At 42.6% G+C, this 27,426-nt stretch overlaps 1 protein-coding gene across 3 annotated transcripts in view; it reads right to left on the bottom strand.

Annotated features, from left to right (window-relative positions):
* Positions 1 to 27,426, bottom strand: part of RABGAP1L (RAB GTPase activating protein 1 like) — a 206,038-nt gene that overhangs the window by 162,787 nt on the left and 15,825 nt on the right. For 2 of the 3 annotated variants that reach the window (XM_063133853.1, XM_063133843.1), the window contains exons 4-11: positions 26,315 to 26,525; positions 22,240 to 22,414; positions 21,469 to 21,629; positions 20,534 to 20,644; positions 18,192 to 18,258; positions 16,532 to 16,634; positions 13,630 to 13,796; positions 7,547 to 7,664 (exon numbers count right to left, since the gene is read on the bottom strand). In XM_063133853.1, coding sequence (XP_062989923.1) covers positions 7,547 to 7,664; positions 13,630 to 13,796; positions 16,532 to 16,634; positions 18,192 to 18,258; positions 20,534 to 20,644; positions 21,469 to 21,629; positions 22,240 to 22,414; positions 26,315 to 26,525 — 1,113 coding nt within the window. Of the gene's footprint in view, positions 1 to 7,546; positions 7,665 to 13,629; positions 13,797 to 16,531; positions 16,635 to 18,191; positions 18,259 to 20,533; positions 20,645 to 21,468; positions 21,630 to 22,239; positions 22,415 to 23,749; positions 23,754 to 26,314; positions 26,526 to 27,426 lie in introns of those variants that run through there. The other variant, XM_063133871.1, reaches the window with a different exon arrangement.

Here is a 27,426-nt window from a genome sequence, read left to right as displayed (position 1 = left end):
AGATGCTTGGAGTCCCTTTTGTTTGACCCATAACAAACAAAAAATCTTAGGGATCTCCGGAGAGTCACTGTTCTGTCCAGCGTATGTAGTGTCGACTGAAGAGTTGTCGGCGCAAGGAAAAAGCTTGGCAGAGTAAAATCCTGCCCAAGGTGAAAGGAGAAACAACCTTTGGAAAAAAGCTGGGTCCGGTCTAAGGACCACTTTGTCGGCATGAAAACCCGTATAAGGTGAGTCCATACGGAGTGCCGCTAACTCTGATGCACATCTAGCAGACATTATGGCAACAAGGAATACCACCTTAAAAGTCGGTAAACGCAAATCTGTCTTTGCCAACGGTTCGAAAGGCTTGGCAGACAGTGCTTTGAGCACCATGGAAAAGCTCCATTGCAGAACAAAGGAACGAAGGGGTGGAACTGTATTTTTCATCCCTTTCATAAAGCGCTTAACCAGTGGATGAGTGAAGACCAAACAGCCCTAAATCCATAAATGTGAGGCAGAATCGCTGCCAGATAAACTCTAAGTGAGGGAACTTAAGGCCTCTTTTAACAAGGAAAAAGGGAAAGTGGGGATGGTGGAAATAGGCTCTAAAAGGGGTTTCTCATTCCTGCTTAGTGCAAAGGAGGAGTGAGCTTCCCATTTGGTAGCATATGACTTTCTAGTCGCTTGTTTCTTAGCTGCTAGAATTATGTCCCATATATCAGTGGGTAAGGATTGACAGTCTAACATTGTGGTTTCTCCTATGAGGTCCAGAGAGCTCAATAAATTGAGGATTACTCCCACTGCCTTCGATAGCATCCTCTTCTAAGATGCCACTAGAAGCTAGTTGTCTAAATATAGGTAGACTTTCACCCTGTGTAGGCAATGAACTGCCATATATTTTGCAAACATTCGGTGGGCTGTGCTTAGGTCCATAGACGCACCCAAACTGGGACATATCGGTACCTATGATAAACCCAAGGTACCTCTGGCGAGTGTTCTGAATGGCTATATGGAAGTAAGCATACTTATGTGTATGGGGCAAAACCTACTCCCTTCTTGAGGAGCAGCATTAAGAAAGACAGTGTGTCATCTGTAATTTGCTGGTTCTGATGCAGGAAACGAGATGAGCAATGAGATTGAACAATCCTTCACCATCGGATGGGAGGTCCTCAAGCTAGTTCACGGAGTGAGACCTGCTAAGCATAGGTATGCATGCGAAGCGCCAGAACGCACACCATCGCTCTCAACTCACAGTGAAGTGACGGGTCATGTAAAGTTGCTGACAAGAGGAAAAGTTGGATCTGGACATCATAACTAGATAGTGAATGACTCTGGGGCCCAAAGCAGATGAATATGTTCTGAAAACTCCCCTTGGGGCTAACTGAACTAATATATAGAATTGGAACACGGGTGCATAAAGAAAAAGCCCCATGTCCATTACTGCACTTTAAAGATTCTGCACTTTCCAATGTCAGAGCCATCAAAGAAGGGCCCTTCCAGGAATTTTTAACTGTCGGAAGCAGTGCTGGGAGGAAAAATATCGACACTGGAGTTGGCTTCTCAGTACATACAGCATGAGATACAAAATCCTGCACTTTATTTTCCTAGTTATGTGTCTCAATACCAAGACTGGTCATCCTCAATGACCGGGAAGTGGTATAAGTCCTCCAAAGGAGGTTCTGCCCTGTGTAGGTGATGCAGAAGAGACCGACTGATAGTCCTCAAAGGATTGAAGGGAATCAGGTCTATTCTTATGCTCTAACTCATCTTCCCCAAGTTGATCTCCTAATGTCCCATGGAATGGGGGTGGAATGGGGAAGAGCTAAGTAATTGTACTGACGCATTGTGGCTGTAACAGCTGAGCCCTGTGTATCGGTCGCAATGACAGTAATCTCGGTTGTATGTATCCCCATCACGGTACTAAAGCCAGTATCCATGCTTGTATGGTATTCTCAGGAGACGTGGCCCATTTAACATTGTGTCCCCTCCTCTTCCAAGGGGGGGGAGCCCCAAGAATGATGACATCAGACATCATGGTAATAAAACGCTCTCTATTGAAAGCAAAGCACTCAGAGCGTAGAGACACTGGAATGGGGACCTTGAAATCGGTGGTTAGCCTGCAAGGTATACACTGCCTGATGTGGTGGACAGATGTCCATTGGCTTTGGAGGGGAGAGATATTACATCTCACCCTCTGACATTGAAGCTGCATGCGAGATGCCCTCTTGGTATCAAGAGGCTCAGCATTTGTACCAAAGAAGCTATTAATGTTATTGCCAATCTCGGTATCAAGGGTTCCAGCCTTGGTACCGAAGAAACCAGTTATGTTATTGTCATTTTCAGTACCAAAAATTTCAACCTTGGTACCAAAAAAGCCAGTTATGTTCATTGCCAGTGTCAGCATAGAGAACTCCAGCGTCTGCATTGTAGATGCTAGTTATGTAATTGCCACTGTTGGTATCGAGGGCTCCAGTCTGTACCGAAGAAGCTACATTGTTGCCGGTCTCGGCATTGAGGGATTCATTCTCGGTACCAAAGAAACTAGTTATATTGTTGCCAGACTCGGTACTGAGAGGCTTCAGGCTCCACACTGAAGAAGCTAGTTATATTGTTTCTCGGTATTGAGAGCAGTCTAGGTACCGAGAGGTCACAGGCTAGGCACTGAAGAAGCTAGTTATATTGTTGCAAGTCACGGTACCGAGAGGCTTCAATCTAGGTACCGAGAGGTCACAGGCTAGGCACTGAAGAAGCTAGTTATATTGTTGCAAGTCTCGGTATCGAGAGGCTTCAGTGTACTGAAGAACCTAGTTATTATTGCTACTGAGGAGGCCAGCCATGGGGACTCTAACAGTAGTGGTTAGATCTGGCTTCCATCGAACGGCAGATCCTCTATGCGGGTGCGTGCCTGCTGGGACAGCCCTGCGGACCTCAGCTACGCATGCCTTCGTAGCGCAATGGAAACTACCATGGCTTTGAGGCGCAGTCCATAGCGTGGCATGCTGTATTAAACATCTGCCAGTTCCCTTTCATCATCTGGCAAGAATCCGGAGAGATGTAATATTCCCCCATAAAAAGAGCTTACGTTTTTCCATTGTGGCTTGGTAATTATGCACACGAAGGGATAAAGCTGTAGAAGAGTATACTCTTCTCCCCAGGCCGTGCAACCTACGGCCTTCTTTGTCCACTGGTGCATTATTTGTATGTAAATAGGAACGGGACAATTTAGTCCTGCATCTTATAAATATATGTTGTCTAGCCTCCTCGACGTTGTGGCATAGAGGAGGGCAGCTTCCATGATTGTTGTGCTGTGCGCAGCAGCACAGGCAAATATGGAATAGCCACTGGGGTTGATGACCCACAGTATACACCATCGTAAACTGGGTCATTAAATTTCTCTATAGGTTGGGATATTTGAGCCCCTAGGGACCTTGCCATTCTTTGTACCTTATCAGTAAAGTGTGCTAAGTCCTCTGAAGGGGACACCACGTCTGCAGTGACCACGAGGTCATCTGGTGGTGATGTATCTTGTGAGGAGTCCGATTAGTAATCCTCCTCCGATGGAACATCCAGTCCCATGTCTGATGTAGGCAACGTTTGCAATGCTTCCGATGGTACCGAAGCAGTTGGTACTGCCGTTTGCATTGGTTGCGGAGCCGCTTCGGTACCGATGGTAGAGGCGGCGGTGGCATGGCCAAGACATCCTCTGGGAGGGATGGAGGGAAGATCGCTTTGGAGGGTGGTTGGCAGAAACGCGGGTACGGCTCGTGCTGCCGTTCCTACGGATACTGATAATAGTAATCTTGGTGCCTTCTGTGTCTCCAATCCTCGTAATAATACGGAGGATACTAGGGAGGTTGCCAATCAGCATAATAGTCCCACATTCTTGGAGGGGACAGATGTCGCTCGTCATAGGTCATATATTGAGGACCTGAATGAGCTAAAGCTGGTGAACGAGCCCAGTCGTATCTGTAAGGAGGCGTATATCAGTATCGATAGCCTTCGATATCGACCGGCGTTTGCTGGGGCACTTGTCGGTACCGACATTCCATCGGTATCGATGGGCTGTGGTTCCTCTCGGTACCGAGGGGAACTGGGACCCTGATCAGGTACGGTATTATCCAGGGAGGAACCTCTAATTTCGCCTTCCAAAATCGATGCTCTTACGCTGGGATCATCTGTCGGCACCATGATGATCTGCAGTGGAGAAAGTATCGGTGAGCCGATACCGTGCCCTGCCTGGGGCGGAGAATTCGATACCGGTGGTGCGGATGGTGTCGCCTATCTCGGTATCGAAAATGGTCTCGGTAGTGATAGCCTCGGTATCGGGCTTATCGGTTCCGGAGGAGACCTTTGCAATGAAAGGCTCGACATCGGGCTCCTGTGCCCTGTCGGATGCCTCGGTACCGAAGTGCTTGGTACCGGGCTCATCGGTACCGACGAAGTTCGCCCTTCTCAACCCCAACCATGGCTCACCTCTTTCCTCCGCTACCTTCGCTCTTGTTCCCGGGCAGCTGAACGCCTTTGGCGTAGGACCAGGGACTGGGCGGACTTTGTCCATTACAAATTTGTACTCTCCTCTTTCTCTTCTGCCATTTCATTGGCCAAACAGCAGTATTGCTCAACGTTGATCCAGTCAAATGCTAGGCATCCTCAGCGGCTCTTTGCATCCTTCAATTCTCTTCTGAAGCCTAATCCACCATCTCTCCCCGCCTCTCTGTCTGCTAATAACTTTGCCTCTTTTTTCAATGCTAAAATCCAAACTATCCGCTCTGATCTGGCCAGCTCTGCTCCTCTTCCAGTTCCTGTTCCTCATCTGTCAGTTCCTCCTGCAAATTTCTCTGCGTTTCCTTCGGTCACAGCTGATGAACTGTCTACAATACTGCGCTCTTCGAAGCCTTCCACTTGTTCTCGTGATCCGATTCCTTCTCGTGTCGTTATTAATCTTATCCCTGCTATCCTCCCTTCCTTGCTTCATATTATTAATTTTTCTCTGTCCTCTGGTTCATTTCCTTCTGCTTTTAAACATGCTACAGTCTCTCCTATTCTCAAGAAACCTACTCTTGATAGGCTATCTCTGTCTAACTACCGACCTGTCTCTTTGTTGCCGTTTGTTTCAAAGATCCTGGAGCGTGTGGTCTACTCTCGGTGTCTTGATTTTCTTTCTAGTAACTCTGCTCTGGATCCTTTTCAATCTGGATTCCGTCCTTTACATTCCACTGAAACAGCCCTTACTAAGATTACCAATGATCTTCTTACTGCCAAGTCTAAAGGCCATTATTCCGTTCTTATTCTCCTTGATCTAACTGCAGCCTTTGACACGGTTGATCATGATCTTCTTTTAGATTCCCTTCATGACCTTGGATTTTGTGGCTCTGTCTATAACTGGTTTGCCTCCTATCTAGCGGGTCGCTCTTTCAGCGTATTGGCTAATGGCAGCTCGTCTTCTTCTTTTCCCCTTTCAGTAGGGGTTCCGCAAGGCTCAGTGCTTGGTCCGTTGTTGTTTTCTTTATACATGTTGCCCTTGGATAATCTTATTCAATCTCATGGCCTCCAATATCATCTGTATGCCGATGATACACAATTATATCTTTCACCTCCGGATCTTTCTCCTGATGTTCACAATCGTATCTCGGCATGTCTTTCAGATATCTCAGCTTGGTTGCTTCATCGTCGTTTGAAACTTAATATGGCAAAGACTGAATTGCTTGTTTTTCCTCCTAAACCTTCTCCTCATCTCTCATTCTCTCTTACTGTCAATGATGTTACACTTACTCCGGTCAAGGAAGCTCGTAGTCTTGGCTTTATATTTGATTCCTCGCTCTCCTTTATTCCTCATATTGAGGCAGTAGCTAAATCCTGTCGTTTTTTCCTCTATAATATTGCCAGGATTCGATCATTTTTGTCTGTCTCTTCTGCCAAGACTCTTGTTCATGCATTGGTTCTTTCTCAGTTGGACTACTGCAACCTTCTTCTCACTGGCCTTCCTTCTTCTCACATCAGTCCGTTGGTTTCTGTTCACCACTCTGCTGCTAAGATCATCTTCTTGGCTCGCCGCTCTGACCATGTAACTCCACTTCTGAAATCTCTTCATTGGCTTCCAATTCACTTCAGAATCCAATATAAACTTCTCCTGTTGACCTACAAAGCTTTTCACAGTCTAGCTCCTTCCTATCTCTCCTCTCTCATCTCACACTATTGCCCCGCTCGTGCTCTTCGCTCCTCAGATGCCATGTTTCTCACCTGCCCAAGGGTCTCTACTTCCCTTGCCCGGCTTCGTCCATTTTCTTCTGCTGCCCCTTATGCCTGGAACGCTCTTCCAGAACATTTGAGAACTACAAGTTCAACCGCAGCTTTTAAAGCTCAGCTAAAAACTTTTCTTTTTCCTAAAGCTTTTAAAACTTGATTTTGTTCTGACTTTATACTGTTAGTTTTACCCTACCCAGTGCCTGTTTACCCTACCCTGTGCCTGTTTGCATTCTCTTCCCCTCCTTATTGTTTTATTATGATTTTATTAGGATGTAAGCCTATGCGGCAGGGTCTTGCTATTTACTGTTTTACTCTGTACAGCACCATGTACATTGATGGTGCTATATAAATAAATAAATAAATAAATAAATAATAATAATACAAAATACAATATAAAAAGCACAACCAGGATTAAAACCACGCAGCAAAAATTGATATAGGTTAAAATATAGAATTAAAACAGCAAAGTTTAAATTTAATTTAAATTAGGTGTTAAAATGCTGAGAAAATAAAAAGGTCTTCAGCTGGCGACGAAAGGCGTACACTGTAGGCGCCAAGCAAACCTCTCTGGGGAGCTCATTCTACAGCCGGGGTGCCACAGCGGAGAAAGCCCTCCTCCTAGTAGCCACTTCTGCTTTATATTTAGGCTCTCAGGGAGTTACTCTTCTTTTAGCCTTCTTAGTTTGCCTTCTGTGAAATGGGCAGTTTGTGACTAGCCACACAACCCATAGCCCCTATTTTGAGAATGGGCAAGCCTCCTCCACCCCACCAACGGCAGATATATTTATTCCACATGTGCTCACTGGCTTGGGGACTTCTGGCATACTAACTGAAAATGAAGCTTTGGGGCTGATCCAGAGAAGGTCTGTATTATGCTGAGCCAGTAAACACATACCCAAAATGTATACTGTGCAGGGAAGGTGCGTGGAGGCAGTATAAAATGGGTTGCTTTGTGGTGGTGGCCAAACCTTAATCCCAACAGTGTACTATATTGTGTTACAAAACCCAAAGATAACAGTCAGTCAGCATTGCAGGTGCTGCCTGCATCTGAATTAGGATCTTTTGTCCCCAGGCAAATGTTGTGTCCATGAATGTACTGACAATCCCCGAGTCAATCATGGCAGAGGTGTGCAGACAAATTGAAAGGAAAATACTGGAGACAGACTGCATTTACTGGTTTACTAATTAACATTTATTGTTTGCAAATTATACACCTCTCCTGTTTGAAGTAAATCCCTCAGCAAGCATATTTATGAACAACAGCATTTAAAGTTTTTATTATAGCTCTGATAGGAATTGTAGTAGTAAATTTTACCCTTACCCTCATCAGCATCATCGTCTTGAGGACTGACTGGTTCTTCCTCTCTCTCTGAATGTCGGTGCAGACTCAAGACTTCATAAATTGCATCCCCAGCATTTGTGTGACTTTTCCCTTCACACTAAATATGTAACAGAAAACCCATTTCAATCCAAACAGCTCTTTCTCTGACCTGTATTAATAATTTTTGATTAAAGCAATCTTTCCATTGGTTATTGTTTTATATTTTCTGTATAAGAATTAAACAAGAAAACAGTTTTTTAAAAAATTATAATAATCTAGTACTGGAATTGTAGTGAGAAATATACAAAGTTCTGTTAGTTTGACTCCACTAAGCCAGTATTGTGGTTAGTGGTGGGGGGGAAAGAAGAACAGGGACTGCTGGGGCTTCCCTCTGCAGTCTCTCCCCTCACCTGCTGGGCGTCAGCTGACTGAGTGCTCCACCTCTCCCTAACAGGTACATCTGCAGCCTGCCAGAGGCTGGGAAGGTGGGGTGTGTTTGGCTGGTGGGGGGGAAAGAAGAACAGGGACTGCTGGGGCTTCCCTCTGCAGTCTCTCCCCTCACCTGCTGGGCGTCAGCTGACTGAGTGCTCCACCTCTCCCTAACAGGTACATCTGCAGCCTGCCAGAGGCTGGGAAGGTGGGGTGTGTTTGGCTGGTGGGGGGGAAAGAAGAACAGGGACTGCTGGGGCTTCCCTCTGCAGTCTCTCCCCTCACCTGCTGGGCGTCAGCTGACTGAGTGCTCCACCTCTCCCTAACAGGTACATCTGCAGCCTGCCAGAGGCTGGGAAGGTGGGGTGTGTTTGGCTGGTGGGGGGGAAAGAAGAACAGGGACTGCTGGGGCTTCCCTCTGCAGTCTCTCCCCTCACCTGCTGGGCGTCAGCTGACTGAGTGCTCCACCTCTCCCTAACAGGTACATCTGCAGCCTGCCAGAGGCTGGGAAGGTGGGGTGTGTTTGGCTGGTGGGGGGGAAAGAAGAACAGGGACTGCTGGGGCTTCCCTCTGCAGTCTCTCCCCTCACCTGCTGGGCGTCAGCTGACTGAGTGCTCCACCTCTCCCTAACAGGTACATCTGCAGCCTGCCAGAGGCTGGGAAGGTGGGGTGTGTTTGGCTGGTGGGGGGGAAAGAAGAACAGGGACTGCTGGGGCTTCCCTCTGCAGTCTCTCCCCTCACCTGCTGGGCGTCAGCTGACTGAGTGCTCCACCTCTCCCTAACAGGTACATCTGCAGCCTGCCAGAGGCTGCGCCTCGGCGCGCGCCTCGGCGACGCGCAGAGTGCGGCGCCGAGTGCGCACTTGGCGCCGCACTTTGCGGCGCACATAGGAGAGACCATACTACTGCACCTGCAAGATCTCCAACCAGCCAACCAGCAGCAAATTGTAAAATACATTTTAATTACTTTTTAATATGTGCCTGGGGAGCTCTGGGGGATACGGGGATGCCCACATAACTGTGGTCACGGGTAGGGGGAGGTATGGTGCTAGGGGAGGAACAGGCCAGATGAGGAGAAGAGGGGATAGATTCCTTACAGCTATTCCCTCTTCTGGTTCCTACCCCAACCGGATAGTTCCTGGTGGCCATATCAGCTTGCTCTCGGGTCTGGTGGTGCTGCTGCTGAACGCCAGGTCAGTCCAGAATAAAATCTCCCTCATCCATGATTTGATTGTGGATGAGGGGGCTGACCTGGTATGCATCACTGAGACCTGGGTGGGTGAACTGGGTGGGGTTGCTCTCACCCAGCTCTGCCCTCCTGGGTACTCGGTGCAGCACCAGCACAGACTCGAGGGCCGGGGAGGGGGGGTTGCCGTGGTCTATAGGAATACAATCTCCCTCTCTAGGCTTCCTGTTCAGTCGAGTGCTGGTCTGGAGTGTTTGTACTGTGTGTTGGGTACTCGAGACAGATTAGGGATTCTGCTGGTGTACCGTCCACCCCGCTGCCCAACAGTCTCCCTGCCTGAGCTGACGGAGGTTGTCTCGGACCTGGTGTTGAGGACCCCCAGGATGGTGGTTCTGGGGGATCTCAACTTCCATGCCGAGGCTGCTGTATCCGGAGCGGCTCAGGACTTCATGGCTGCCATGACAACCATGGGGCTGTCTCAACATGTCATCGGCCCAACACATGCAAAGGGACACACACTTGATCTGGTTTTCTCGACTGGACAGGAGGATGGTGATCTGGAAGTGGGGGAACTAACATCTACCCCCTTGTCATGGTCGGATCACTTCCTACTGAGGTTTAGACTCTCGGCGGCCTTTCCCCTCTGCAAGGGTGGGGGGCCTATTAAAATGGTCCGCCCCCGGAGGCTAATGGACTCCAATGGATTCCAGAGGGCTCTGGGGGATTTTCCTGCTGATATGGCCGGTGCTCCTGTCGAAGCCCAGGTCGCTCTGTGGAATGCAGAGATGACTCGGGCGGTTGACACGATCGCGCCCAAGCGTCCTCTCCCTCTGAGCAGAGCCCGGTCAGCTCCTTGGTATACATCTGAGCTGAGGGCGATGAAGCAAGAGGGGAGACGGCTAGAACGCAGGTGGAGGAAAACTCGTGCTGGGTCTGATCGAACACGGGCTAGAGCTCACTATCGAGCCTACTCTGTGGCGGTGAGGGTGGCAAAGAGGCAGTTCTTTTCCACCAGCATTGCGTCTTCTCGGTGTCGTCCGGCGGAGCTTTTCCGAGTGGTTCGTGGCCTGTTACACTCTGGGCCAGGGCGTGAGATAGTTGAACCCTCGGTAGCACGCTGTGACGAGTTTGCACGGCACTTTGAAGATAAAGTCGCTCAGATTCGTCATGAATTGGACACCACACTTAATGCAGCACCACTAGTAGAGGCGTTCAGAGCGCCGTCCGGCTCAGTTTTATTGGATGAGTTTCAGTTATTGAGGCCCGAGGATGTGGACAAGGTGCTTGGCCAAGTCCGGTCGACCACCTGTGTGCTTGACCCTTGCCCCTCGTGGCTCATTACATCAAATAAGGAGGGGATCGCCGGCTGGGTCCAGGAGGTTGTAAATGCCTCCTTGAGAGAGGGAGTGGTGCCGGCCTCTTTAAAAGAGGCGGTAATTAGACCACTCCTGAAGAAGCCTAATCTGGACCCGGAAGATGTAAACAACTACAGGCCGGTGGCTAATATCCCTTTCCTGGGCAAGGTGCTTGAGCGGGTGGTTGCAGGACAACTCCAGGCACTCTTGAATGAAACGGATTATCTAGATCCATTTCAATCGGGTTTCAGGCCTGGTTTTGGAACAGAAACTGCCTTGGTCGCCCTGTGGGATGACCTCTGTCGGGAGAGAGACAGGGGGAGTGCGACCCTGTTGGTTCTCCTGGACCTCTCAGCGGCCTTCGATACCATCGACCATGGTATCCTTCTGGATAGGTTGTCTGAACTGGGAGTTGGAGGTACTGCGTTGCAGTGGTTCCGCTCCTACTTGGATGGCCGATTCCAGAAGGTGGTGCTGGGGGATTATTGCTCTGTGCCGTGGCTCCTAAGCCATGGGGTTCCGCAGGGCTCTATTTTATCCCCTATGCTGTTTAACATATACATGAAGCCGCTGGGGGAGGTTATCCGGAGATGTGGACTGAGGTGTCATCAATATGCGGATGACACCCAGCTCTACCTTTCCTTTTCATCAAACCCAGGTGAGGCAGTGACTGTTCTGAACCAGTGCCTGGGCACGGTAATGGACTGGATGAGGGCTAACAAACTGAGACTCAATCCAGACAAGACGGAGGTACTGTTAGCGGGTGGTTCATTTGTCCGGCGAGGTGATGTTTGCCCTGTCCTGGACGGGGTTGCACTCTCCCTAAAGGATCGGGTCCGTAGTTTGGGGGTGCTCTTCGATCCAGAACTGTCACTTGAGGCACAGGTGAACTCAGTGGCAAAGAGCACCTTCTATCAGCTTAGGCTGATATACCAACTGCACCCTTATCTGGACAGTGATAGCCTAGCTACAGTTATCCATGCTCTGATAACCTCTCGTTTGGATTACTGCAATGCGTTATACGTGGGGCTGCCTTTGAAAACGGTCCGGAAGCTTCAGCTGGTACAAAACAGGGCAGCCCGTTTACTAACAGGGACTGGCTGGCGAGATCACATTACGCCAGTCCTTTTACAACTTCATTGGCTGCCAGTCCAGGTCCGGGCCCGATTCAAAGTGCTGGTATTGACATTTAAAGCCCTAAACGGTTTGGGGCCAGGTTATTTGAAGGAACGCCTCCTCCCATATGTACCTACCCGGACCTTAAGATCATCTACAGGGGCCCTTCTCCGTGAGCCCCTGCCAAAGGAAGTGAGGCAGGTGGCTACTAGGAGGAGGGCTTTCTCCGCTGTGGCACCCCGGTTGTGGAATGAGCTCCCCAGAGAGGTCCGCCTGGCGCCTACACTGTACTCCTTTCGTCGCCAGCTGAAGACCTTTTTATTCACTCAGTATTTTAACACTTAATTTTAACTTAAATTTAAATTATACTGTTTTAACTCTGTATTTTAACCTTATATCAATTTTGCTGCATGGTTTTATCCTGGTTGTGCTTTTTATATTGTATTTTGTATTTGTATTTTTAACTTGTTGGTTGTTTTATGATGATTTTAATTTTTGTGAACCGCCCAGAGAGCTTCGGCTATTGGGCGGTATAAAAATGTAATAAATAAATAAATAAATAAATAAAATAGTTTAAAAGCTTTAAAGAATGTAAGAACTGAACACAGTATGTGGTGTGGAAAACAGGTAAATCAGCATAATCCAGCCTATATAAATTAATGAACATGCTCTTTTGTTCTTGAAAAATCTATGATAATTGATCCATGTTTTTTAAATTATATTCCTGTGATATGGGGATTAACAAATGGACAGCAAAAACGAACTTTGAGAGACCTAACAGTTGCAAAAGGAGATACTTCCACTCTGGAAGAATAAACACCTACCACATATCATTCAGAAGTTTGAAGAACTTACTGCTCTTGCTGAATTTGAACATATATCCTATGGTCGTCAATTCTGTCTGGATAAGTAAATATAGGCTCTGCTTATATTCACATATATATTTGGAAAAAGGTGTCAAATTATCATCTTTCTTTTCCTCTTTAAACACACGGAAATTAGCCATAAGGATCCAGCATTGCACAATATTGGCAGGGATAAATACCTGGAATGTTTTAGGGGGATGTACGCTGGAATGATGGCCGCAATGGGAAGGTATTCTTCCTCCATTACAGTTCCATTCAGCTTTAGGTAAATGTCATGTAGGCACATTCCCAACCCCAATTAGCCTTGCTGACACTGACCAGTTAAAACCAACTGAATCCCTACAGCTGTTTTCCTGGATACACCACCTTATTAGGAAAAGGGCTACGTGTGGGAATGCAGGCATGCAACGCAAAGGACACCTGGGAGCAGGTAAACAACGCACATGGTAATGGCGGCGGCCAGGTATTTTTTGGCTGCAATTCTCCTTCTGACTACTTTATGTATGTGACAACGCATGCCTGGGTGACGTGACAGGTGATGTGGACCAATGAGATGTGGATTAATGACGTGTAACACCTGGATGTATATATGCTACTGTTTCGCTCCAGTGCAGTGTGACCCTGATTTAGGAGCAATAGCGCCAGGAGGTCACCTTATTCTCAAGAATAAAATCTGTTAGTCCAACGCTTCGCCTGTGATCTTTCTCAAGTGTATCAAAATTGAACTCTGCTGCACTTGTACTGGCATAATTTATGCAACACTCCTACTGGATTGTAGCAATTGAACTGCTTCATTCATTTACACCCCTGGCCAGCCACTAGTTTTCCTGAAGAGTCACTCTGAGAAGTGAATAGAGGTGGCAGGTCAATGTCTCAACCTTATGTTTGCCAATTATTCCTACAACCAAGGATATTGGTCCCTCTCTGAGTGTACCCCTTTTTCACCTCTAGGTTGGCAACTGAGGACCAGATGCCATTTGATCCAGAGCTTCCAGTTGCTGAGGCCTAATTTACACATTTATGCAGCTTGAGAGGAATATACAGAAACAAATAATTGAACAGTAAAGTGTTATTCCAATTTGTCCCATTAAGTTGTTTCCCCACTTTTTTTTTTTTAAAAAAAAAGCACTACCTGTTTCAATTTCATGTAGAACGTTTCTGTGTAAGACTTTCTGCTGAAGTACCAGAAGCGCTCATTAGCAGGATACACACGTACAAGCGTCTCCAACAGAAAGCGAACTGGCTCTACCACTTCTGTAACCACCATATCTACAGCCACAGTCATGTATACACGCTTATCTGTGACACAAAAGGCACAATTTTACATAAAATTATTGACAAATATTATAGAAGCAATAAAAATGCTTCTGTGATGAGATTCTTGAAAGTGTTGCTAACAGTGTTCATTTAAGTTCCTATTTAAGATCTGCTGCCAGTGTTTAACACTTGTTTAAGCTCTAAGTTACACTAATTTATAATACTCTGCCCTCTCAGCTGCTGTCCCCTTTTCTCTGGAACTCTCCAAGAACCTCATGTGGTATATGCCCTTATTCAGAGGTTCACTCAAAATATGTTATCAGTATGTAGGCAAACCCGGCGTTTGACTCAACATATTCAGATCCCATGTTAGAGTAAGAATAAATTCTTCACCCTAGATTTAGAATACAGATTTTCTATTTCCAGAAATCACTTTCTCAGACAAGACCTGTCCTTCGTTTCTTTACTATAAAAATATCAAAATAGCAATATTAAATACAAAACTTACACTTGTATAGATTCAAACATGTAGTCACATTTACGGCAGGCTCATACGTCACTTTAAGCCAAGGTGGTTTATAAGCTATTCACAGTAGCTTATTTTGAAAATAAGCTACTGTGATCCCTCACACAATTAAGCTATGCAGCACGGTTTATTCCCCCCTCGCCCCTCCTCCCTCTCTAATCCTCCCGCTTGACCGGGAGAGTATCACAGCTTCCTTTGCGCTGAAGCTACGTCAAGTTCTATCCCTAATTGGTCAGCTGCACCCTAAGGTGTGTGTTTTTGTAACCTCTGTTTCTGCCCACATTACGCCAGTCCTTTTACAACTTCATTGGCTGCCAGTCCAGGTCCAGGCCCGATTCAAAGTACTGGTATTGACATTTAAAGCCCTAAATGGTTTGGGGCCAGGTTATTTGAAGCAACGCCTCCTCCCATATATACCTGCCCGGACCTTAAGATCATCCACAGGGGCCCTTCTCCGTGAGCCCCTGCCAAAGGAAGCGAGGCAGGTGGCTACTAGGAGGAGGGCCTTCTCCGCTGTGGCAGCCTGGTTTATTTATTCATTTATTTATTACATTTTTATCCCGCCCAATAGCCGAAGCTCTCTGGTTGTGGAATGAGCTCCCCAGAGAGGTCTGCCTGGCGCCTACACTGTACTCCTTTCATCGCCAGCTGAAGACCTTTTTATTCTCTCAGTATTTTAACACTTAATTTTAACTTAAATTTAAATGTTACTGTTCTAACTCTGTATTTTAATCTTATATCAATTTTGCTGCATGGTTTTATCCTGGTTGTGCTTTTTATACCGTATTTTGTATTTGCGCTTTTAACCTGTTGGTTGTTTTATTATGGTTTTAATTTTTGTGAACCGCCCAGAGAGCTTCAGCTATTGGGCGGTATAAAAATGTAATAAATAAATAAATAAATAAATAAAAATAATGCCACTGATCTCACCCCAACATTGCTTTTTCCACAGAAAAGTGAGCTGAAACAAACTGTTCGCTCATCTTCCTTTCCCTTCCCTCCCCCTTGTCACAACTTCTTATTCCTATCCCACAGCCCAAATGTCCAAACCTTTCCAACCTAATTAGCAGCAAACAACACAGAAATAAAAGGAAGCTGCTGAGTGGCATAAAATTTGCTTATTTGGCCTCCTTAAAACTGGGCTTCCTTAATTCTACTAAGGCATTTTGCACCCAAAAGGATGTGGCAGCTCTATACCTTTAACCATTTGCAGGACTGGGCCAACTCTCATACACAGGTGCCCGTCATGGGGATGCACCCAGTGCACAATGAATTCCCTGTGCTGCAATGCCTCCAACACCCAAAAGGGCTAAAATGGCAATCTAAACCCTTGAAAGTTTGCAGGACTGGGACAACATTTCACAGAGATTTCCATCGTGGGGAGGCACCCAAAGCCGAACTAAAACCCTGTGTGGCTATGCCTCTCCATGGGAAGAGTGGGGGTTTCACACTCTGGAAGTTTTCAGGTCACACGGCTTAGGGAGGGGTGAGGGTGGAGATGGGCAGAGAGCACTATCTGTTGCTAGGCAGATCTCAAAAACAGAGCTCGTTGAGATCTTATTCTGCTTCCATCCTTTCCCTAACTGTCATCTTTCCCACTTTTTTTTTATTGGAAGCCTATGCATATGGTTAGTTCTTTTTAACCAAACTTATAATGCTGAAGAAAAGGAAGGAAAGGAACCTCTCGTGCAAGCACTGAGTCATTACTGACTCTTGGAGGGACGCCAGCTTTCGCTGACATTTTCTTGGCAGGCCTTATAGCGGGGTGGTTTGCCGTTGCCTTCCCCAGCCGTTATTCCCTTTCCCCCAGCTAACTGGGTACTCATTTTACCGACCTCGGGAGGATAGAAGGCTGAGTCGACCCAAGCCAGCTGCCTGAAACCAGCTTCCGCTGGGATCAAACTCAGGCCGTGGGGAGAGTTTCAGCTGCAGAAACTGCTGCTTTACCCCTCTGCGCCACACAAGGCTCTGGTGCTTCATAAATAATTCTATATGTTGTGATCCAATTTAGTGCATGAAGAATCCAAGTAGTATTTAAATACTGCTTATAGTCTTGAAAAAAAACTTAAGTTCCTCCTCTTCCTTTTCCCTACACTCCCCTTTACTTGGGTGTCGAGTCTTTTTTTTACTTTGTAAGTCTGACAGCAGGGCCTCTCTCTCTTTACTTAATTAATGTGAGTCACTTTGGGAGACGATAATTGTGTTAAAAGTAGGATAAAAATACAGTAAATAGAAGAAATAAAATACTTACCCTTAGGAGTTTCTTCATTTAGAACAAAAAAGGTAGGTGTGGTAGGATTCCAAATCCCAGTAATAATGTAAGCCTTTCCATCAGAGCTTTTCCCCATGGACTCCTAAAAACACAAACATTTTCTTCAAGATTGAGTCTCAATTTTCAATTGTATATCTGCACAACCATCAGGTACACATGGAACAGAGGCTGCTTAAAAATTCACCTTTGAAACACAACTATAGACATTTTTAATATAAGCTGCTTCCACAGTTTGATTAATTTTAATAGCAATTTCCCCCCAGTTTACTGAAGAAATAATATCAGGTGGAGCCAAAATAGTGTACTTACGGCTGTCAGCTGCATATGCAGGTGAAAATTTTATGCATATGGAAGTTAGCAGATCACAAGCATCATACATGATGCCTGTGAAAATAAGAACATCAGTGATAGTATCTACCTTCAGAAAAATAATCAAAATTTAAAGGGTCTTTTTAACATAAAGATGCAATTATGCACATTCCTCATGAGTACTCCCATCAACTTCAGTGAGTCTTAACTGTTTCATCTAAGCTGCATTAAAGTATCACCTAGGTGATTTCCAAATGTCCATTTGCATATGACTTTCATGTGAGATATGCAGCTGGTAGTCGGAAATACATTATTTTTGAACAAAGCTTCTGCACTAAGTAGTCCTGAAAACGATACCTGGAGCAGAGCATTAGATAAAACAGACTTTTTTTAAAAAGAAATTAATGCTAGATCCTAAGATTTAAGCAGCCTAATTGAGGCCATAATTTACAGACAATCCACAATTCTTGACTTTACATACCATAAAAAAGTCCACATCACTTCAAAAAAATATGGGAACGTTTACAATGTTTTGAAAAAGTATCAAGAAACCACTCCCTGCACATTTTTAAAAAAATACTCTATATATCATGCATTATGCCTGTTTTAGTTCAACTCTCTGGAGAACTAAATCAGGTAGGCAAAAAAAACTACAGTTTCTTTATGGCTTAATAATAATAGTTACACTTAAAATAATTGTTATATTCATCTTTGCCTTTAGTGAACTAGAAATCACACAACTGAAGCATATCCTGGGAAATACACACCGTTAAAAGCACGAGCATTTAAAATCCAACTCTGTTTTTAGTTCTCATGACGAAAGACATGTTCTCACACAGAAACAAACATTTCTATTTCTGATTCCATGAGAAGCTATTTAACATTTGAAAGAACGTATTCTCCCTTATGAGCCTGCCCATGCTTTGAGATCTTCTGGAGAAGCCCTTCTTTCAATCCCACCTTCTTCACAGGCACACTCCCTCCTTGATGGGCTTTTGGAAGCAGGCTAAAACTTTTTTGTTCCAGCAGGCCTTTGGAGAATAATCTGGCCCTCCATCTATGTTAATGTCTTATAATTTTGTTGTGTATTTTAAATGTTTATAGTTTTGTCCCCCCCCCATGTATATTTTAAACTTTGTAAGGCCGCCTTGAGGCCCAGCATTGGGCAAAAGGCGGGATACAAATATAATAATAATAATAACAACAACAATAACAACAACAACAACAACATTCAGGTGGATTTTGCAAGACCGAATCATGACACCACTGTTAAGGGGGTGAAATGAACTGTATCTCATAGACTCTACTAATGATACAAGACAATTATTACCATATCTAGTAAGTGCATGTCGCTGTTTCTGACATTTCGACCTGGACTTAGCAGCATCCCAAAGCACCTGTAAACAATATTTAGAAGTAAACAAAAGTCATTTTTGAAAAGCTGAAACTTATCAACCACAATTTTCCATTTAAACAAGAGAACCACAACCTGATGGTGGTGTCCCCCAAATTATGGGATGATCTGCCCAATGACACCTGCCTGGCAGCAACATTGCTATCTTCTCATCACCTGGTCAAGACTTTTCCCAGGCATTTAGGAGCATGTGATGGGTTTTAATCTATCCCGGATTTGTTTTTATGGTTTGGCGAATTTCTCGAAGTTTCTTTTTAGATTTATGTTGTCTCTGTTTGCACTGTCTGTTGTGTGTTTTCAAATTTTGCATATTGTTTTTAAGACTGATACTACAACATTGGAAAGATAAAAGCTCACCGCCTATAATGCAATGGAATAAAGACCTAACAACACTAGAAACATTTGAAAGAGCGAACTGTAAGCGCCATTTACGAATGGACATATTGGGATATTTGGTCTGCCTTCACTGACGTTTATGTGCAATTTACTCCTTTTTCCCTTTTTTCATTTAGAACATTGTAATATTTGAAAATGCAGCCTTTGAGGTATGTAGTTACACTTGGTTTTTTGTTTCATTTTGTTAAAACTTAAATAAAAAATGATTTAAAAAATGTTTTAATCTTTTGTAAACCACCCAGAGAGCTTCAGGTATGGGACAGTATAGAAAAGTAATAAATAATAATTTATTAGCCCTCACCCAACCTGTAAGTGCATCAAAAATCTGTCATTAGTAAAAACTTGCTGACCTTCCTATATAACACCAAAAACAGGTTTAAAATCTTATGAGAACACTGCCACCTGGAGGAATATCTTTTAAAAGGCAACTTGAGAAAATGTGTTAAGTTCTTCAGATCTTTTTTTATTAAAGGCCAAAACTAGTAGATGTGATGAGAGGTGTTCATGACTGAGATTCCAGACAACTATTTCCCTTGCTTAAAAGTATTTGCAAGGGGTGGAGAGGAGAGTCAATCCTTCCCCAATGCCTTTTCTCAAGGTACCCATTTTCCCCACCCACCCCCAGCAGTGAACAGTGATTTCAGGAGGAAAGATGCACCATTTAAAATTTGAGAAATACCTAAGTAGGCCTCTCCAGCACCACACCAGCACAAACTGCATCGCATCGCACCCCCAGTGATGCAATGTGTGTCTGTCTGGAGTGAAGCACTATAGAAAATGCAGAAATGGATAATGTGTATGTCTGGAGCAATGCAGTTAGCTTTTAGTGCTCTTGGCACCCTCTCTCTCTCTCTTCTTACCTATTTTTCATTGCAATAAATATCATGTTTAGAAGTGAAGATTCTTTCTGTGACTCATACTGGTAGCATTTGCACATAATGCTAAACCATGGTTTAGCGTTCTGAGAATATTCCCATCTCTTTCATGGTTGCGATAAGGCATTTGTAAGCTTCCATTTCTGTTTTAGATTAACAACAGTTTATTACAACTTCCAGATCTTGACAAAATGTGCTAAATTTTAAGTATGATCTGTTGTAACAAGTCACCTTCAATAAATTATGGTTTAAAGTTGGCTTGTTTCAACAAACCATGGTTAAGATTAACAATGCATAATAAAATACCCATTTTACTGAAGGCAAATTGGTGATGCTCAGAGAAACACACACTACACGCAACATCAAGGCAAAACACACAACACACCAAAACAAGACAGCTAATACCCCTCCTAAAAGGCAACGCATCACACAGAATCCCCAGGCAAAACACTCTTCGTTCTTCACTACTCCCTTTAGCTACACAGGATGCTCCTTACCACCCCCAGCATTCTTTTTTGTTTTTTCTGGGTGGGTGGGCATGCTTCCAACCGAAGTGATGGGCTGCAGTCACCCACCATTTTTATTTTCTAAGAGTGCTTCTGGTGTCCATGTGAAGTCCTGAGGCATTCTCAGAAATAAAGATGGCGCTGGAGGCTAGAACCTTGCTTTGCAACATACCAACCTTCAAGTTCAAAAAAAGTTTAATAAAAAAATCTAAAACATAAAACCAAGATTATGAGGGCAGGGAGCCTGGTGAGCAGCCAGAGTGGTTCCTTGGGAGCATTAGTGGCCATGGGCACCATGCTGGAAACCCCAGATTCAGGGTTTTAAAGATAAAGACCAGAACAACAAACTAAAGTATATGATCTAGGATTCATGCAGAATTTACTCACTTATAATCCTTTTGGTTTTGCTGTGCTACCACTAAGGAAAAACATCGAAAATATCACTATGAATCATTTCCACATTTATGGTTTCTATCATTACCTTTCAATAGCTAATTCTTTGTTGGATGTCTGCTGTACAGTGATCACAACCTTCTTCTCAAGGCCTTGCTTTAGCTTGAAATAAAATTTCTCTCTGTCCTTTGGTACTGGGCTAAAAAGGAATAAAATTCTATTAGCACATAATTATGATTATTTCTTACCCGCCTCTCCCTTGGATCGAGGCAGGGAACAACAATACAATATAAATCAAATACATAAAATAAATTACAAGAGCATATAAAACCAATACAATATTAAAATAAAAATCAGAACATCTTAAAATTCATAGGTTTAAAATTCATCTGGTTAGGCCTGCCAGAAGAGATTATTCTTTATGGCTGTCTTAAACTCAGAGACAGTGTTAAGTCGATGAAGCTCTCCCAACAGGCCATTCCACAGTCTGGGGGCAGCAAAAGAAATGGTCCTCTGGATAACAGTTGTCAGCCTAGTTTTGGCTGACTGAAGTAAGTTCTCCCTAGAGGACCTGACGGTGCAGGGCATAGTAACAACATTCATAAGCAGAGTAACAACAAACTCCCTAAAGAATTGATGTAAATTCAAGTTCATGTACTTCAGAAAAACAGAAGAATTTCAAAGTCATCAAAGCAAAGCATTAACTATATGGCTATACAGTGCAGACGCGCTACAGTTCATTGTTTGGAATACAGATTATTCTATTCTAACCCTGGTTATGATAGGCTCTAGCAAATTTCTTTAGATTTGACACATATATTGCCTTTTTCCTCACATTACAATGATAACCTCAACTAGACCGCCAGTAAAGCCCCACTAAGTCATACCCATACCTTCCCACCCATACTTGCATATTGACTGAGAACTCAATGTATGTTGTGCTGAGACACATTTAACAAGGTGAACAAAATAATTTAATTGTAGACAGGGTTTTGCCCCTATTTTCTTCACTCCTCTACCTACCTGAAATTTCCTTTACCATCGTCTTCTTTGACCTCCAAAGAAACACTGAAAGTGAATATATCACTGTCAGGAGTTGGAACGATAGTATCCTTCACATGGTCTGATGCTTGTTTGGAGGAACGTTTGAATGCTGTTGAGAAACTATACAAAATACGGCTGACCTAAAATTAGATCCAGGGAAAGCAGAGAAGGGGGGGGGGGAATTGGGTGGGAAGAAAAGGAAAATGAGTGCAGAGAAACAAATAATTTATGATAGAAAAGGCAAGTGTACAACTGTAATGTATTAGCCTAAGTAGTTACTTCACACTATTATTTGATACAATTGTCTTCATAAATGTGAATAAAAACTCTTATTTGCAGTAGTTTTTTTAAATGACAAGCTATGTTTAGATTACATTCTTAAACACCTTTTCTAAGAAGCAAGCCCCACTGAAACTGTGGATCTTACTTCTGAGTAAACATAATGACAGTCAGCTCCAGTAATAAAATGGTACAGCTATAACCACACCATTTTCATACGAATTACAGGTTACAGAAATTGGTATGGCTTATTCATACCTAGTGGGTAAGCTGTATCAGCCAAGGTAGCTCTTACTATGTGGTATAATATGAAACTTTGAACTCAGAAATGCTCAAATACAAAAATGTCAAGATGCAGATTCTAATCCTAAATTAAACTGTATGCAGTAAGTCAATTTGAAAGATTAGGAACACTCAAAATATTCGTAATGCAGTCATTAAAATGTTAAAATAATAATGCTTTCTACTCACTGCCTCTTTAATTTCACATGAGAAGACATGAATCTGGAACTCATCAGTGCCAGAGAAGCTCTCAGTAAATGCGAAGCAATCACATTCTGAAGTCCCATTTTGTCCACGGACACAAAACAATACTTTGTAGATTGGGAAAGAAACAATTTCTGTACTACTGGACTGGTCTATTATTCTAAATGAGATGGGGAAAATTGGAAGACCTTTGTAACTCAGTAAGTTCTTAATACAGAATTCTTCTTGCCACTTTCAATATCTAAATTTTTAAAAGAAGTTACCTAAAACGTCCTGGAAAATGCCCAAATTGTCCATAACAACAGCACAAAACATTAAATTACCTAGGTAGTCCTATTCCAATTAAATTATCAATATTAACTATTTCAGAAGATTTAGGCTGCAATCCTTTACACACATACATGGGAATAAGTCCCATTGAACACAATGGGACTTACTTCTGAAAAGTTATGCACTTGGTTGCCCTGTTAAAAGCTTTTTAAAAATTCAGCCAGAGGGACAAGACAAGGATGTCCACTCTCGCCGGTCCTGTTTGTAATGGTTATGGAAGTATTGGCGAATGCAATAAGAGACGATGGGGAGATAGAAGGAATTGGTGGTATAAAAAAAACAAAACTGAATATGTTTGTGGATGATACCCTATTAACTATTAAGAACCCATTAAGTAAGATAGATAGAATTAAACAGCAATTGAGAGAATTTGAAGAAGCTACTGGGTTAAGAATAAATTGGTCCAAATCAGAGATGATTTTATTTAATTATACTAAAAAGGAAGAAAAGGAATGGGAACGAAAGGGAATAGAAATGAGAGTTAAGGAACAGATTAGATATTTGGGAATTAAAATTACAAAAAATTTAGACAATTTAGAGAAGGAGAATTTAAATAGGTTAAGAAAAGAGGTTATAGTAAAATTGGAAAAATATAAAAGATTGAATTTATCCTGGTTTGGAAGAATAGCATTAATAAAAATGAAGATTTTAGCTAAAATTAATTTTGTGTTTAGGATGCTACCAATAAAAATTTCAGAATTAGAGATAAAAAGCTGGCAGAATATTATAAATAATTACTGTAATGGGGATAAGAAAGCAAGGGTAAATAAGAACAAATGGTATTTAAGTCAAAAGAAGGGAGGAATGGGTCTCCCAAATATAAACCTATATTATGTAGCGAACAGGTTAAGACATATTGTAGAAGCAATTATAGGAGTAGGAGATTTAGATTGGATGGAGGATAAAACTATAAGCAATATAGAGATGAGGTTGGAAAATGTTTTTTTTAGGGAAGGAGGGAGAAAATGGGCTGAAAGTATAGGTAATCCGCTCCTGAGGTTTCACTGGGAAATTTGGAGTAAATTTAAAGGGGAGCTGCTTCCAAGCAGCTCCCCTTTGTCACCGGTAATAATGTTAAAGAATTTCCCGGAGGAACTGAAGGGCAGATTAAGTAAATTATTAATAGAAAAAAATAAAATGAAATTAAAGGATTGGTTGAGAGAAATGAATACAAGAGAAGACATGGAAGAGGTTCTAAAAGATAAAAAATTAACCTGGTTAGATTATAGGCAATTGGAACAGTGGACTAAAAAGTGGGTAAGAGAAAATAGAGATTGTAGAGAAATGACGAAGTTTGAGGAATTAATAGTTAAAAAGAAAAATGTAAGGGAGAAAGTGCAGCGTTAAAAGGGTTAATGAGTGAAATATATAAAATATTGCTGGAGAAAGGGTCGATGGATAGTTCAGGAAAAATGGTATGGGAGACAGATTTGAATGTACAAATAGGACAACAGAGCTGGGAGGGACTTTGGAAACAAAGAGTGTTGAGAAATATGTCAGTGAGAATAAAAGAGAATTATTTCAAAATTATATGGAGGTGGTACCTAACCCCGATTAGATTGAATAAGATAAATAATCAGCATTCAGCAAATTGCTGGAGAGGTTGTGGGGAAAAAGGAACGTATTTACATATGTGGTGGGAATGCAAATATGTACAAAGATTGTGGAAGATGGTGTTTTTGGAGATTGAAGAAATAGTGGAAATGAAGATAGAACAAACACCAAAAGTTGCATTACTGTCACTATTTGAAGATTTAAAATGTGGAAAAGAAATTAAAGAATTGATATCGAGTTTGCTGACTGCAGCACGATTGATGGTAGCTAGGAACTGGAAGATTCAAGGGGAATATTCTATTGAAGAATGGTATAAAGAAGTATGGGATATAGCTATTAATGATAAATTGACTTGTAATATTAAGTGGAGAAGAGGTATAGCTAAAACAAATGATTTTGAAGGAATTTGGAAACAGTTCCTAATATTTGTGTTTTCTAAGGGAAGTGGGAAACCGTCAGCAGAAGAAAGTATGAAATTTTGGAATCAGGAATGAGATCCCGAGGTGGGGGGTGCACTTATATGTTAAGACTGATTATGTTATGATATGATATTTTGTAATCAACATTTATTGTAGTATGTAGTATGTTGTTGTTGTTGTTTTTTATTGTAATGATGTGTGTTTAAGTAATGTGGAAAAGCAATAAAAAAAAATAAAAAAAAAATTCAGTCATATACCAGGAAGGTAGGTATCTTCTGTACAAATACACCAGAGAAACGATTTCAACCTCTCAAAACACTCTGTTGTTGACCTTAACATGGCCATTTGTGGACAAAGGTAAAAACAGAGACTTCAGCATAAAACCACTGAATTACAATTTATGAAGAAGTTTAGTTCTATCACACGAAGAGTGCAGAGAGGTTACAGGTTTTTATACCACTGCGGTAGGAATTACAAGAAACATGCTAAGTATCATCAACACTGCCTTGAGATTGCTCACTGTGTTTGCTTTTGCGTATATGCAAACATCAAACTGTGTTTTTTTGTATTTAATTTCCGTCTGACCTCATTTTCAGATATATCTTATTTCTCTACACCCATTTGTAAAACACTTGCCAACTGAGGATAACGCTTCATGTATCTGATGAAGTGAAGTATAATTTATTAAAGCTTAAGCCATGATAAATGTATTAGTCTTCAAAGTGCCATAAACTCTGTTTTACAGTTAATAAATATATTTTAGTTTTATTTTAAATACCCAAGATGGCTAAAATGGTTGGGCTTTTTTTGGTAAGTCTATCAATAATAATGCTTGGAAATATATTTTTCACTTTGTCCAGTTTTTCTACAAGAATGACTAGGATTGTTTAAATGGTATTTCAGCCTTCCCTAATTTCAGTGGGAATCTGGTGTGCATCTACGAGCAAAAATTTAGCCTTTGTTATTGGCATGCACAAATGTAAACCCACTAAAAAGTTTCAGAATTTGTATACTGGTCCTACTTTTCTTTTTTACATATTTGTGGAGTCCAATCAAAAAATATTTACGGAAAAGGAAGAAAAGGAGGAAGGGCGAAGGAGGAAATTCACTCTCCTTTTCCCTTTCCTCTCTTATAGCACATTTCCCCACCCCAATCAATTTAAAGAGATCCTCATGCAGTACCATTGTTCTGTACGTTTATCACTTCCCAGAACAGAAACTAAAGAGCATAAATCAAATGCATGTACAAGTGCAAACGTTATTTTTTTCAATTAGCGCACATTAATTTTACACCTGCAATTCTTGATCCAACAAGTAAATATATGTGCCGGTAGTTGATTCTGCTTGTGAAGTTTGTTAGGTGGATGTGACACCTTGAGCCAGTTCTGGGGGAAATTGCTCGGAGAAAGCAAACTGGGCTCAGAGGACATGTGTCACCCCAAGCTCAACACCCTTTCCCAGGCTGGAAAGGCCACTTGGTTGCCTTATTATCCCCCACCTCTAGCTAGAACAGTTTGAGGGGGGCTGCGGGGTGGGAGCCAGGGATGATCTTCACATACATAAACAAGGTGTGCGAAGGGGGGCAGTACGCAGGAATCTACTCCTGCCCTCTTCCTAGGCCTGTTTGGGCATCCAGGAAATACCCACATTACTAATAGGCGGCAATAAAAGCATATATCCTTTGCATTTTATGTGTAGTGTATGAAACCGCATGCATATACGACTTTATGTTGTTAAATCAAAAATATGTAGCTCACCTAACGGAACCATCTGGAAAATTTGGAACATACAAAGTTACAGGGAAAGCTGAACAACTTGAGTTTTTCAAAGCTGCCATAGCACACAATGCCTCCGTTTCACTGCGAGGAGCAGAAACCTTCATACAGCCATGGTATGTCAGTTTGTTGAATGATACACTGTCCTCTTCTGAGGGTAAAGTAGGGGAACAGGGTCTCTGTGACAGAAGTTCTGAAGGTAAACAAAATTAAACTATTTATCAATCGCTTCTTCTTTCCTTGCAGCAGTCATTCATGATAGAATAATCTTGAGTACAGTAATGCACTTGATTTGCTCCTCAAGTCTATTTGAAGGTTGCAGTCACTCAATGTTATGACTTGGTCCTAACAGAATATCTAGATTAGCTTCTAAAACCTAAAAGTACAAATTTAAGGTGGTCGTTACCCTAAACAGCCTTAAAACTGTGAGAATGTTTTAGGGTTGTAGGTTTTATTTTCTGGAGGGGTTTGGGGGGGGGGGTTGTTGTTAGCTATCATCAACTATCTCCTTAACAAAGTTATCAGCATGTCCATGCACCATTTTTAAATGGCATTGAGTGTACTTGTTGGCTACTCCACAGTTACTCAACTTCCTTTTAAATGCTCAAAGGAGCTGAACGTTTTCCAAAAATTATCTTTTAATTTAGATTTTTCAGTGGCTAGGATGATTTTTTATAATATTTAATCCTTGGTTATCTGTTTTAACATCAAACTATTACATACTTTTCACAAACTCTTATCCAGGATGTATAACTTTTTCACTACTGCTTTTGCATGTAATGAAACTCTCAGCTTGGGGGTGCTTCTAGACCCACCATTGCTCCTGGAGGGTCAAGTAGCTGTTGTGTCCAGGAGCACCCTTTGTACAGCTTCAACTGGAGCACCTTTCTGGTGAAAGCAGATTTGGCTACAGTGATCCATGTCACAATCACCTCTCGTTTAGATTATTGCAATGTACTCTATTTGGGGCTGCCCTTGAAGCATTCAGAAACTACAATTACTGCAAAATGCACTGGCCAGACTGCTTTTTGACACACACTTTTTGACATATTATACTACCAATCTATTTCCAGGCACAATTCAAAGTGCTGGCA

This window comes from Elgaria multicarinata, chromosome 1 (assembly GCF_023053635.1).
Source record: "Elgaria multicarinata webbii isolate HBS135686 ecotype San Diego chromosome 1, rElgMul1.1.pri, whole genome shotgun sequence".
NCBI lineage: Eukaryota > Metazoa > Chordata > Lepidosauria > Squamata > Anguidae > Elgaria > Elgaria multicarinata.
The sequence above is the reverse complement of the archived record's forward strand: the minus strand, read 5'-3'. Positions and strand labels throughout refer to the sequence as shown.